The sequence below is a fragment of the Cricetulus griseus genome, chromosome 4, assembly GCF_003668045.3.
Source record: "Cricetulus griseus strain 17A/GY chromosome 4, alternate assembly CriGri-PICRH-1.0, whole genome shotgun sequence".
Taxonomy (NCBI): Eukaryota; Metazoa; Chordata; class Mammalia; order Rodentia; family Cricetidae; genus Cricetulus; species Cricetulus griseus.
The window spans coordinates 193,326,418-193,341,131 of NC_048597.1; the positions used below are offsets into that span (position 1 = coordinate 193,326,418).

The window sequence follows — 14,714 nt, forward strand, 5'->3', positions numbered from 1 at the left end:
TCTGATTTGCCTCCACATTTGTGACACAGTATTATTTTATTGCAAAACAACCATATGTACAAATGTGTGTTTCATTGATTCTACTATTCAAATGAAATTACAAGTTGTTTCTTGCAATTTATTTTCCTCAATTTTTACTGCTTGAATTTTCATGGTTGTTTTTCTATGCATTTAACGTTTCTAGAACACAAGTTGTATAAAGTACTTTTCAATATAGTTTTCTACAATAGCTTTTTTTTTTTTTCCATGTGAATTTAACTCTTTTCTGAAGATTTCCTTCTTGGTGATAATGTCTTCTGGATTCCTAGAGACTGCTTTACATTTTTCCTGTGCTCGAATTTGGTTTCTTAAGAGGATGGCATAGTTTACTTCTGTTTTATGCTCCTTCCCCTCTTTCAGATAAGCAAACAAAATACTTCCTTTCACTATGGGAATTTAATACATGTGTGTCATTACAATGTTTTTATTCATGCTCCTGTCTGCTTCCTTTGTCCACTTACAACTAAGTTTTACTAGATCAATCAAGGAAAACAATATGCCAGTGTCTTCCAAAAGCACCAGGAAAAAATAAACTGATAAAATTTGTTAAGTCATGCCATTTTCATATCTACTACAATTCCCTCTAAGATAACAAACAGTGGATTTGTTTGAAGTTAAGATCTAGTCAATGAATAACATTCCCATTTGTATAATTTAAAATTGCTTAAAAGCCTGACAATATATTTTACAATCTCAGATAGTTATGAATAAAATCAGTTTAATGTTATTCCAAGTTAAAAATTTTAACTTATGATATTATATCATCTTTTGTCCTCAAACATGATTAATGTGATTGGATAAATATTTAATTCAACACATAAAACAACTAAAAAGAAAAATTCTAAAATAATCTTGTAATGGTTAACAAAATGGAACAGAACATGTTTTGGTTTGAAATTTAAACATCAACTAAAGTATTTTCATTCTCAAAACTTAAACATGGCACTTCACTACTGACATACTTACAATTTACAAAAAAAGGCTTTCCTAACTGTGAAATATAGTAATATCATTTACAAAGGAAAGGGAAAGATATAAAGAACACCTATGGCTTCTAAATCAATTACCCACCTATATTCCACCGCCTATATTTTGCGTCATCAAATTGTTGTCTCAAGACTAGGAAATCTATAACGTCAGGCATATCATGGTATCTATTACAAATAGAAACAAACTGATTAGGTCACACACCTAAATATATCTAAGGTATGTTCAAATTTATTTCAATCTTGAAAAATACTCCAATACTAGCAAAGCATTGCCTTGGTATCAATCCTTACTTCATGGTAAATGATCCACCGGTCAGTTTACCAGTATCAGGATCTAGAAAAGCAAGTTTAAGGCAGCAAAGTGTAGGCAATCCCACTTCATACTTTATACCAACTATCTTCATCAGTTCTTGTTCCTACAATACAGAAAACAAGAATTATCACTGCAGAATAACGTGTGTGGTTGTACAGGTAAGAGGTAGATGCCTGGGGTTTTCCTGATCACGATCCGTTTTATTTACTGACACAGGAGTCTCTTACTGAAGCTGTAACTTGACAGTCTGGCTAAAGTCTGACCAGCTTGCTCAAGTCCCTGTCTGTTTCTCCCAAGTGCTGAACTAAGAGGGTAGAAGAGCACAAAGTCAGGCACCACCCCCCTATATCTCAGGGGTGCAGAGGAGCTCAACTATGGCCTTTATACTTTCATGGAACCATATTCTGCACTTAACTATTTCTCCAGCACCATACAGTTTCTTACAGTCCAAGAGTAAACTAAACAACTTCCTTCATAATTAAAAGTGCATCTTTCACACCAAAAATATGCCAATATCATACCCTTAGTTCCATCTTATGCCATGGCTGTTTTTTAGGATTGATACTATAAATTTTATTTTTCCGGGCCATTTCAACATATGCTTCATGTCCTTGTCGGAAATAATAAACCTAAAATAAAAAATAAATAAATTGAAACTAAAGCTGCAAGATAAGACTAACATCAAAGAGAAAATCTAATTACACAGAAATTCTAATACTCAATTTTTAAATGATATTCCTCAAGTTGTCTAAAAGAATCAAAACTGAAGCACTCTAATTAAAAACTCCTTTGAGCATTTACTCAGAAAATTAAGATGTGCAGATATTTTGTTTTTACTTCATTATTTTACTTTTGGATTCAAAATAAGTTAATCGATGTGACTAAGAAAGTCATTTAGGATAGTGGTGGCTCACACCTTTAATCCCATCATTCTGGAGGCAGAGGCAGAGGCAGAGGCAGGCAGATCTGTGTGAGCATGAGGCCAACCTGGACTACAGAGCTAGTTCTAGGACAGGCTCCAAAGCTACATAGAGAAACCCTGTCTCAAAAAACCAAGGGGGGGAAAAAACTCAAAAGTCATTTACTACCAGTGGTTTTAAGTACATGGTCACACATTCTTTTCTTTTTACTTTTAAAAATTATGTGTTTATACATATGTAGGAAACTGTGAAACCGAACATGTGCTTTTGTATGTATCTTGATCCTTAATGTGTAAATCTTAAGTACACTAGCAGCTGTCCTGCAGAACAGGTATTTGAACAGTCTGCCACTACATATTTTTCTCATTATTAAAAATAGAAACACTTGGCTAATATTTTTTTTAAAACAGGGGTTCTCTGTGTAGCTTAGCAGCCTGTCCAAGAACTCGCTTTGTAGACCAGACTGGCCTCGAACTCAAGAGATCTGCCTGTGTCTGCTTCCCAAGTGCTGGCATTAAAGGTGTTCACCACCACTGCCTGGCTAAGTTTCTAGGTTTTGTTTTGTTTTTGTTTTTTTTAAGATTTATGAGTTTTGGCTATATGTATGTACACCACCTGCATGTCTACTAGTGCCTACAGAGGTCAGAAAAGGGCATCAGATTCCCTGGGATTGGAGGTACAGAAGGTTGTGAGCCATTCACTTTTGTAGGTGCCGGGAATTGAACATGGGTTCTCTGAAAGAGCAACAAGTGATTTATTTGCTGAGCCAACTCTCCAGTACAGAAAAGCTTATTTAAAATGTTTTTAAATGATCAACAATATTTTGGATAGTCACTGTCCTAGATATTTTCATACTATTTTTTACTGCTCCTGTTGCTTGAGATTCACTGGAAGTAGTGTTAAGACATTGATTTAAAATTCAGGTAGGGGTGATGAAGGTTCAAGCACCAACAACTGAAAAGATGATCTAAATAGAAAATAAACAGTTGTGAACATTCTGAAATTACAGCCATGACACTTTAACACTACAGAATTTGATTTGAAGTAACACTGCAAAGATATAACAATGGTCTAAGCTCTTCAAGTTACTGAGGCAAGAAGGTCATTAAAAAAATAAATCAGAATTTTTCTTTAGACTCATTCTTCGCTTTATTTTCATTTTAAAACTGTTAGTTCCTAATTTATACTAATATTAATTACTGTACTTTGAAAAGTGAAGCCTCTATTTTAAGTATTTTTATAGTTAGTCTGTTGAATGCTATGTATCACCTCTTTAATTTTTATAAAAAATAAGGAGATATTGTCCTGAGACATTCTGATGGTCTTAAATTAATTTCAAATTCTTAACTCAGTCTAAAGGGGTTTCTTATGTTAATATTATATATAGACTTTAAGGAAAGATAAGTTATCAACATGAATAAATGAATTTTTATATAAAATTAAATGGAAACAAGTACTAAATCTTTTTCTTTTAACATGCTATACATTTAATTTTAAATTAAGAAAAACAGATGCATTTTTATTTAGAAATAGGAAAGAATGTGGATGGAAGAAATCTCAAAAGGCCTCACCTATAGATGAAGAGCTATAGGCAATTAATGGCATCAGTATCCTAAAGGGACAAGCCCCCTTGGCAGTAGTCAGGTCCTAAACAAATATACATATTCAACACTAAATGGATCCAGTAGGCTGCATTTTCATATGGATTGTAAAATAAAATAAAAATGAAGAAAAGGTCATGAATTTGAGGAGGTTAAGACACAGGAGTTGGGGCAGGAGCAGAAATGATGTAAATATAGTACTGATATGAATATCTCAAAAACTTAAAAATAACTATGGTAGGAGAAATCTTAAAAATATAAAAGAGCAATTAAATCCTTTTGTTAAAATATGCCAGTTTCAAACATGGCAACAAATTTTCTGTTCTTTTATAATACTTAAATTATTACATATTTATAGGAGTCCTGATGAATATTATTCCTAGATCTTTGGTTGTATTTTTCCAATACTGGAATGAGATACTTTTTTTTAAGGAACCTACTGTAATCTTCTAGAAGTATGTTTCAGGAGCTATAAAAGATACCGAGATTACTACTTGAAAAACGTAAATAACTTTGAAATTTTCAAAGTTAGAAGTACCTCATCACCCATCTGTGGCACAAATGGACATCTTCTGGGAAGTGTATCTGTAATCCACGTTGAAGGCAACCATTCTTCTAACGTAAGACCATTTTCAGTTAGCTCTCCTACTGCCAATCTCTGAGAAAAGTTTGGAACAGCATTAGTAGCATCTTCAAATAGCTCTGTACACCTAGAAAGGAAATGCTATTGTGCCACCTGAACTTGAAGATTATCTAAAAAACAAATTTATTATCTTGTTCTGTAAGATCTACTGATAAAGATGGGAGCAAAAGTCCAGTCAAAAGGAACAATCCATATTACCTTATTCTCACTAAAGTATATCCCATAAAAAGATTCTGCTACAATATTCAGACACAGCCAAACAACAGGATTAAAATATGCCAGACAGAAGAGTCAAATACAACACTGGCTCAGACTGCATTTACCCTCATTCCTAAGGCAAAAACTGAGGACAAATGTTAAAGCTTTCTCACAAAACAGAAGGGCGTAAGAACCATTGCTTCCTTGTGAACTCAAACTATAACAATTTGTAATTATAGAAGTGAAATAAATATGAATTCAACCAACAGAAATCAAATAAACAGGTAACACAAATATATTCTTATAATTTTCAAAGCCTCTTTGGTAATAAAGAGCCAGAGCACACTAGTATTTAATTTAATGAGTAACATATTTACTTTAAAAGGGGGGGGGATGGGGGGATTGGTGGGGGAAGCTATCTTTCTACATAGCCTTGGTTATCTTAGAATTTTCTATGCATAGCTGGCCCCAAAAATTAGCCTGCCTGTTCAAGTACTGGGATTAAAGACAAGTTAACTACACCTAGCTAAGAATAGGAAAATACATATTTAAAAATTTTCTATTTACCCAAACATGTCCATTAATTAGAGTATTCTTTAAATTTTAAAAATTTGTCTCTCTCTCTCTCTCTCTCTCTCTCTCTCTCTCTCTCTCTCTCTCTCTCTCTCTCTCTCTCTCTCTCTCTCTCTCTCTCTCTCGTGTGTACACGCATGAGCGTGCACCACATGTGCCATGTTATACACACATCTGTAGGTAATAGGGCATGGGCAAAGATCAAACTCAGGTGGTCAGGTTTGGTTGGTAGTAAGCTCCTTCACCTGCTATCTCCATGAGTCATCCACAGACCTTTCCTACAGTACTTAGACAGCAGAGACACACAAACATTTATCTCAGAGGAAAAGAAACACCATCTTAATCTCATTTCCTGGTGAAAGAATTTCAGCTTTGCTGGGTGTGGGAGGCGTATACCTTTAATCTCAGGACTCCGGAGGCAGAGCCAGGTGGATCTCTGTAAATTCGAAACCAGCCTGGTCTACAAATCAAGTTCCAGAACAGGCTCCAAAGCTACACAGAGAAACCCTGTCTTGGAAAAAAACTAAAAAACCACAAAACAACATGAACAAATACAAAACAAAAACCACCACCAACAAAAAACAACCATAAAAGAAAAGAATTTCAGCTTTAGCTTTGAGAACAGGTTTTCTGTTTCCTTTTTTTTCCTCTCTACTCTCAAATTATCCAAACTCATTAAGTAACCAAACAAACACATTATTAACACAGAAAGTAAAAACTTGTGGTTTGGGCACTGTACTTAATGAAACCTTGCTATAAGAAGTACATTGTACCCAATATTTGATTTGTATTTGCATTACGGTTAACTATGACAAGTTTATTTATATTTCATGTGATGTCTCCCCTGAAGTTTCTCTGTATTTTTAGCAATAACGATTAGCACAGCTAAATATAAAGATCATTAGTACACAAAATACCTTTTATATCACTATTTTACCAACATAAATAAACCTCACTGGATCTGAAAAAAATGTTTTAAAATTAAATGCTCAAATATTTAAAGTATGGTTATGTTCTGAGCAAATGTTCTCAGGTGTCAAAAACCCCAAACATTTGTGAAAACATAATCTCCATGGGCTTTACTACTGCTTAATATATAATTATGAATTTTTTCAATTACTTGTTAATAAAACTCAAAAATGTTTGTGTAGGATTTGTAACATTTATGCTTTAAATCATTCACCCAGAAGAAAACACTAGACCTAAAAAATTTCAATCTACCTTTTGTTTTCTTTCTTTGGGCTTTTTTTTCTTTGGTGATGTTGGTCCATCTTTTTCTTCATTTGCTTTTTTCCTTTCCTTTTTAATATGTTTTTGTTTCTGATTTTCAGATTCTTCTTCCTCATCCGAACTACTTTCTGCCTTCTTGGTTTTATGCTTAGGAACTTTCTTTGGTGGCTGCAAATTAATTCCAGCATCTGCTGTCCAATCAGAATAATCACTGGAATAGTCACTAGAAGGAGAGAAGCAACTTATAAATCACACAGGGTATAGTTCGAAGACTATAATATATATATATATATATATATATATATATAGTTATTTCATTATGATCAACTCCCAAAAGTTATCTTTCATTATCTAAAAACAAATTTCACAACTTTCTATGGAAAAATAAATTTAAAACCTTTTATAATTTCAAGAAGCATATTGTCCTGCATATATGTCAATAATACCTGGCCTATAAGAAATAAGGAATGGAGTATCATCTTTTTCAGGTAGAAAGAGCCCTGGAGAGCCAGCATGCATATACCACAATAAACACAAAAATTACTTTTATGAGGGTGTAGTGATATATTATAAATTTATGATTTAATAAAGCTTGCCTGAAGATCAGAATGCAAAGCTAGCCACAGCCACAGAGGACAGTCTGTGGTGGTACCACACCTTTAATCCCAGCAATCAGGAGACATGCAGATTTCAAGGCCTCACAGGGATACATGAGAGTAAATCAATCTACACATGAAACAAAACTCACTCATTTAGTGCCAGCAATAGAGAGGTATACACAGACAGGAACTCAATGTCTCATGCTGTGTTCTGGCAATTAGCATCCAGCCATGTTTCAATCAGGATCTCCCCAGCCTTGGTAGAGGAAGTGTGGCTGCTTTGCTTTAATGATCTTCAGCTTGAACCTCAATATCTTATCTCTGGGTTTTTATTATTCATATTACATGAGGGGATCTTGGAATTTTTTTTAGTCTTTGAAGTACTAGGGATTTAAGCTTTGTAAGCACTCTACCACTGAAGTAGCCAAAGTATGAAATTCCTTTTTATTTTTAAAGTAGGGCCTCACTATTTCTGGCTGGCCTCCAACTCAAGGAAACTTACCAGCCTCTGCCTCCAGAGGACTGGACTTAGAGGCATGCACTAGCATGCCAGGCTTAAGGATGAAGTTCTTAACCAATGGGAATTCTCATAATAGACAGATCCTGAACTGGCAGCTGAAAAGTGTGCCTACACAATAGGAAGGCTGAACTCATAAACATTACTTAGCATGTAAAATGAAGTTAATTTCAGGGTAGGAGTGTGGCTTAATGGTAAAATGTCTTTTGGTCTACGTTTGACCAACTACAGGACCACAACAGCACTATTTTATCTACCCTTCCTTTATGGAGAAACCTACAGGATAGATTCTCCTACATGCCAATATCAATCATGCTTGCCATTATCTTTACAGTTTACCTTTACAGATATGGCATTCTAAACATATCTAGCTAAGCTGTCTTCTGTTTAATTTTAGTACATTAGAATATTTGCTTATTTTGTATAGATTTAAGTATAAATGTCTTAACGGTATGAGTTAGATTATGTTAAAATCTATAATCACACTAAACCACAACTTGGTTTATATGATGTATGATCATATAGTTCCAATATTAACCACTAAATTAACAGCAGAATTTGAACTATAGTTTTAATCCATCACTGACTTTTCCCTAGTCTAAATGATCTTTATTGTCATTTACCTGGCTCTTTCTAAGAGCTATCACTTCATATTAGAATCAACATAATAAAAAGGCCATTCTAATGTCATTTGACTTTTTAATTGATTGTTTTGGATGTTTCTGGCACCTCCCTATTTAGTTCTAGCTGGCCTGGATTTCACTGTGTATACCAAGCTGGCCTCTAGCTTACAGACATTCTCTTTTATCTACATCCCAAGGGCTAGGAGTAAACTCATGTGCCACCATAAACAACCTTTAACATGGCTTCTAAAGGGTCTAAATAATGTTTTCAAACACTCTCTTCTAGTATGGGTTCTCTTCAACTTATGAGCATTGGCTTCTGGTCACTGGAATATTCACTTCTTATAAAAGATCTGATGCCAATATAAAGATAAACTCTAGAAGCCATGTTTTTCACAACAAAGATCCTCAACTGCTAATACCACCAGTGCACTTTGAATATAAGAATGAATTACTGGCCAGGCGTTGGTGGCGCATGCCTTTAATCCCAGCACTCGGGAGGCAGAGGCAGGTGGATCTCTGTGAGTTTGAGACCAGCTTGGGCTACAAGAGCTAGTACCAGGACAGCCTCCAAAGCCACAGAGAAACCCTGTTTCGAACCCCCCTCCCCAAAAGAATGAATTACTATGTTGTCTCCTGGTGTAAAATACACTATTTCAGCTGCTGAACCAAGAATAACTGAACTTGCCTTCACTGCTCTGCTTCAAAAACAGAAAACTATTAAATACTAACTATAGACATTTGTATTATCATCATTAAGAATCACTATTGAGGGACAGGAAAGCCTTTGATCCTAGAACACATCAGAATCTTTTAGAAATATCAACAGCCTCCACTTATTGTTTCCTTTAGAAATCTATTTTAGGAACTGCTAAAGAAGGAAAAAAATATAAGGAACAACTAATAATTTCCTCCCCCAAGGTTGTATCCCCATTGACCATTAAAACATTCATATGCAGTTAGGGCTATTAGGCATCTAAAAATGTGAAATTCCACCAAGTTGTTAAAGGACTGAGCTCTCAATTGTATGATCCAAAACAGGGTAGCAGTAGAAAGATACACTTTCTTTTCAATGCTGGTAGAGAAAATTAGTAATAGCCCATAAATACATCTACACAGGAGCTAATTCAATAGGACCTCTTTTATAATCTGATGCTTAAAGATTCCCCAAATTCATCAATGAAGCTAACTTACAATTCTGTATGATAAATACATTAGTCAGAAATACAATAACAAGTAGGCAGATGAGTTAAAAACATCACTTTACAAACCTAGTTGCAATTTTTCTATAAAGACACTTCAGAGAATCCAAACTTTTGTTATCTGAAAGACCCTTCAAATAAGTTTATATACAAGATTTGGATGGGTAGAGGTAGAACAGTTGGAAAAGCAACACTCCATTCATTTGTACCTGGAACTGCCATCACTGTGCCATGCTCGCTCCTCTTCTTCAGATGTCCCACCACTGACAGCAACCACATCACCTTCCTGAGACAGGAAGCACAGACTTTGTAAGATAATGCCCAACAACAGCAGGATATCTAAAACCTGACTTGGTAGTAGAAAAGTATAATTTTTATATTTTTATTAAAAAAAAAGTTGAATGTTCGTAAGAATTATCTATTAATAGCAAATTCAGAACACCTCTCTGATAATTGCCAGGTTTCACTTTTATTTTATTCTTCAGAACTGAGAAAGAGTTTTGGACATGACAGGTTCTTAGCCTCAACTGTAGCCTTGTGATTCTCTTTCACGTTTCCCAAGCACTAGAATTACAGGTTTATACCAACACAATAGGCTTCACTTTTAAAAAGACTAAGCACAAGTTTATTAAAAGTACTGACATCGAAATCCATAGTTAACATCTGAAACTAATGTATAATTCTTGAACCTTTTTCAAAAGTTGTTTTCTCTTTGTAGATGCTTTTAGAATCTTAAAATTAGTTACATTTATAGTTATATATATATATATTTATTATTAAGACAACTTTATAAAACAGGATATTCTATCCATAGCCTTATTTTATCTAATGATTATTACAACAGATAAACTGTTTCTCCTCTTAGTAACTATTAAAAGTTTAGAGAATACTATGGGTGAAGCTACTCTTTTCATGAGGCTGTTTGTTAATTTTTGTTATAAATCTTAAGTATCTTGTTTATATACGCATCATGTTCCAACAGTAACAGTCCCCAGAGTAACTGACTACTTTAAAGACTTTCTTTTGTGTTTGTCATCTTACTTAGACTTAGCAAAGAATAGAAATAATCCATCATCTCAATACAAAAAGCTTTAGAAGTCTGTTTGAGGCAGCACAACTGTAAAGGAAAAAAGCTTAATTTGAATCTAGGTCATTGATGTCCAAAGCCTTAACAACTTTCAACAAGAATGATTCAGTTTTACTACATGCTGGGAACATTCAAACCAATACAAGAGGATAGTACTCTTTACAATTTAAATAATTTTTTAAAATGTATTTATGTGTGTGAGTGTTGGGTCATGTTTACATTTGTACTATCTGTGTCCCTATTGCTTGGAGGTCAGAGAGGTTAGTACCATGATTAACCACAGTAACAGTTTCTTGTAAGCTTCCAAATGAGTGATGGGACCCAAACCCAGGTCCTTTAGAAAACCAACAAATGCTTTTAACTGCTGAACCACCTTTTCTAGCAACAGAATATTTTATTTTTTAAAATTTCTAATTAGAAAATGATTATATCATTTGCCCCTTTCTCAACCCTCAGCTGCCTCTCACTGGCCAATTTCTTTATTACTGTTCATTTATTTATTTATTTACTACAAATAAACATATAAACAGTACCTGCTGAGCCTGTTTAATGCTGCTTGTGTATTTTTTATTTTTTATTATGTAAGGGAGACGTATTCATATTTTGGTGTCTTAGTGAAGAATATTAAGTATATAACTATTCAAGTGTTTAGTAAAGTAAATGAAATTTATAAATAAATGATACAAATATTTTTGTATTTCATATTATTTCCTTAAAGGGAGAAAAAAGAAGTAGAATCACTTTTCTAAATTTAAAACATTAAAAGAAAAATATTTCAACCAAAAAGGTTAGGTTTCTGTCCATTAATATTTTCTATTAACATATTCCAGTTTTTGTAAAAATTAAAAAATTCCTTAACAGCTTTAAAAGGATGCTAAACTTGGCTGATATTTTCATGCCACTTATGTAAATGTCAAAATACCTAAGTTCTTAATAAACTGAGCAGTAAAAGTGCTTTATAAATAAAATTTTGTATTTAAAAGAATATTATAAATCTCTCAATGCTGTGGATAATATCTTGTATACTGTAAAGTTTTGTCACTAGTATTGGTTTTTAATAAAATGCTGATTGGCCAGTAGCCAGGCAGGGATTCCAGACTAGGAGAATTCTAGGAAGTAAAGGCAGAGACCAGGATCCAGCCAGACACTAAAGAAGCAAGATGAGAATGTCTTACTAAAAAGTACCAAGTTGCATGGCTGAACATAAGAATTATGGGTAAATGTAAGCTGTAAGAGCTAGTTAATAATTAGCCTGAGCTAACAAACCAGTTTGGGACTGAACAGCTATGGAAGGACAGAAACTTCTGTCTGCATCTCAAAAATAAAGCTTTGATGATAAAGCAACCGATTTGCCCATGTGTACTTTGATCTTCCAAAATGATCAAGAGATGGGCAAGGTAGCAAAGACCTATTCATGAGGCTGATACAGGACATTACTGTGCTTAGGTTTAAGTAAAATAGTGTCTCAATAAATATAAAACCTTCCTCTGAATTTCTCATATCAGATATAATTTGCAGTTTTCTTGTTTTGCTAGAACAATCTCACTGTTCTACCTTGGCTATAACAGAACTTAAAGTGACTGCATAATAATGTAATTTTTTAGGTAACTGTTACATTGTGTCAAGCACTGCAAGGTCATTGGTTATTCCTGGTAGAGTATGTAGACTTAGAGGGAAGCACCCACTCTTCTAAGAAAGCAGAGAAGGCAAGTCTTAGGAGGCAGGGAAGTCTGAACAAACTAACCACATGGAAAAGAAGAAACACCAGACTTCTTCCTGACACAGGAGAAAATTTGTTTGCAAAGAAAAGTGACTAAAATGCTGGTTTACTCTGGGTAATATGAGAAAATGCTCTTTCCTTCTCAAGAATCTTCTTTATTAGTCAAAAACCTAGTCTGTAATAGATATAAATGCTGCTGGAAAAAGAATCATAAAATGATAAAACTGAATTTTTTTTAATTCTTAATTTTAAAAAATGTTTTTGAGATAGACTCTAAGTATTATTGTAAAACAAGCCTCAAATTTCTGGACTCAAGTGCACCCTGCCTCAGTCTCTTAAATGCTGGGCTGCAGAAAGAATATTTCATGGCACCTGAGATTTGAAGACTTAACACTGTGGATAAGGATCACCCCAGATACTCAAGAAATTCTTAAATATGCATAACACAAGATACAACGTGGTTTCAAAATAGTACTATTTTGACTGACTAAGGGAAACTCATCTCTCAAGATTAAAACACAGTAAGAACTAGGAAAGGAGAAAGGACTTAAAGTCCTATAAAACACTGGTGCTGTTTGCTGATTGACTTTGCTTTAAAAAAAAAAAAAAAAGTACAACTTAGTAGGAACAACACCTGTAGAGAAATCTGAACAATAGTAAAACATTAAGAAGCTCTAAATTTGTTACTAAAGTTAAAATGTAACCAAAATGGTAAACTTCTTCTAATTCCTGTTAGTCACACTGAACCAGAGCATCATGGTACCAATTCCACAGCTCAGCTTTAATATGAAGGGAAACTCATTTAATGATTAGTCACCATTTAACAGTAACATAGATATAAAGTTTAAACATTTTTGGACCTCAGAACCCTTACAGGATGTGATTGTTCAAAAGAAAATGTCGTTACTGATTTTAGCCAGTCTAACAGGTATAAGACGATATCTCAGAGTTGTTTTGATTTGCATTTCCCTGATGGCTAAGGATGTTGAGCAAGTTCTTAAGTGCCTTTTGTCCAGTTGAGATTCCTTTATTGAGAATTCTCTATTTAGTTCTGTACCTCACTTTTTAACTGCATTATTTGGTGTTTTGGTGACTAGCTTCTTGAGTTCTTTGTATATTTTGCAAATCAGCACTCTGTCAGATGGTGAATATCTTTTCCCATTCTGTGGGCTGCTGTTCTGTCTTGTTGACTACACGTGTCCTTTGCCTTACAGAAAAATTACAAAAACCAAACCAAACAAACAAACAAGAAACAAAAACCAAACCAAAACAAAAAACTTCTAAGATATAACATCCAAACATGACAAAATAAATTATAATAAAATGAATCAGAAAACATTACATCAAAGCTGGACAAGGCAACCCAACAGAAGGAAAAGATCACCAACAGCAGGTACAAAAATCAGAGACCCACTCATTCACACACTAAGGAGTTCCACAAAAATACCGAGCTGAAAGTTAAAATATACACACAGAGGAGATGGTGCAGACCTGTGTCTGCCCCGTGCTTGCTGCTTCTGTCTCTATGAGCTCATGTGTACCTAGTTCAGTTGATTCAGAGGGCCTTGTGCAAAAATAAACAAACAAATAAATAAATGGCCCCCAAAGGGAGTGGCACTATTAGGAGGTGTGGCCTTGTGGAGGAAGTGTGTTAAGGTGGTGGCGGGCTTTGAGGGTTTTCTTGCTCAAGCTTCCCTCAGTGTATTATCAGTCAACTGCCTGTTGCCTGCAAGATGTAGGACTCTTAGCTCCATGTCTGCGTGTATGCCAACTTGCTCCTGGCCATGATGACAATGGACTAAACCTCGGAACTATTTAAGTGAGCCACCCCATAAGAGTTGCCATGGTCATGGTGTCTCTTCATAGCAATAAAAATCCTAAGACACAGGATTTCCATTAAATAGTATTTTGAACTTAACATACTCTGCTCCCAAGGTATTGTAAAATTTTACCAAAGAGAACTAAGAATAATTAACCTATATGGACTATTTGTTTTGTAAATTTGAGACTGAATATGTGACATCTCTAGAAGTAGGTCTTTAGTAAATAAGATATGGCTGCTATAAAATCTAAGTGTCAAATCAAAATTACGTACCAATGAATGCAAACAATGACAGTCATATTTTAAAAATAAGTACAAATGACACAGAAATTTATGAATGTGCTAAGATCTTACATCTGAAGAACTAGTCCCATTTTCTATCTCCTCCAAGGGCCTAGGCATTTCTTCCAGTGCAGATCTTGTACGGTAATTGTGTTGATTTGCTTGCTGCTTTTTGGAATCTCCAAGATCCAGGAAATGCTCATGAGCATGGTTCTGGAAAATAAAATAAAACTTACTCACAATAGGCTTTAAAGAAAAGGTTTTCTTGTTAAGTTATTTTATAGAAAACAACAGATACTTAAAATATTACTGAAATGGACTATGATACCACCCAAAATTCTTTCTGAAATAAATCT

At 34.3% G+C, this 14,714-nt stretch overlaps 1 protein-coding gene across 1 annotated transcript in view; it reads right to left on the bottom strand.

The window, feature by feature from the left end:
• Phip (pleckstrin homology domain interacting protein) overlaps positions 1–14,714 on the bottom strand; it is a 116,481-nt gene that overhangs the window by 29,762 nt on the left and 72,005 nt on the right. Inside the window, exons 20-26 of the mRNA XM_035444226.1 lie at positions 14,431–14,571; positions 9,657–9,733; positions 6,498–6,729; positions 4,401–4,520; positions 1,863–1,970; positions 1,320–1,444; positions 1,111–1,193 (exon numbers count right to left, since the gene is read on the bottom strand). Of these exons, the coding sequence (XP_035300117.1) occupies positions 1,111–1,193; positions 1,320–1,444; positions 1,863–1,970; positions 4,401–4,520; positions 6,498–6,729; positions 9,657–9,733; positions 14,431–14,571 (886 nt within the window). The remainder of the gene's footprint in view (positions 1–1,110; positions 1,194–1,319; positions 1,445–1,862; positions 1,971–4,400; positions 4,521–6,497; positions 6,730–9,656; positions 9,734–14,430; positions 14,572–14,714) is intronic.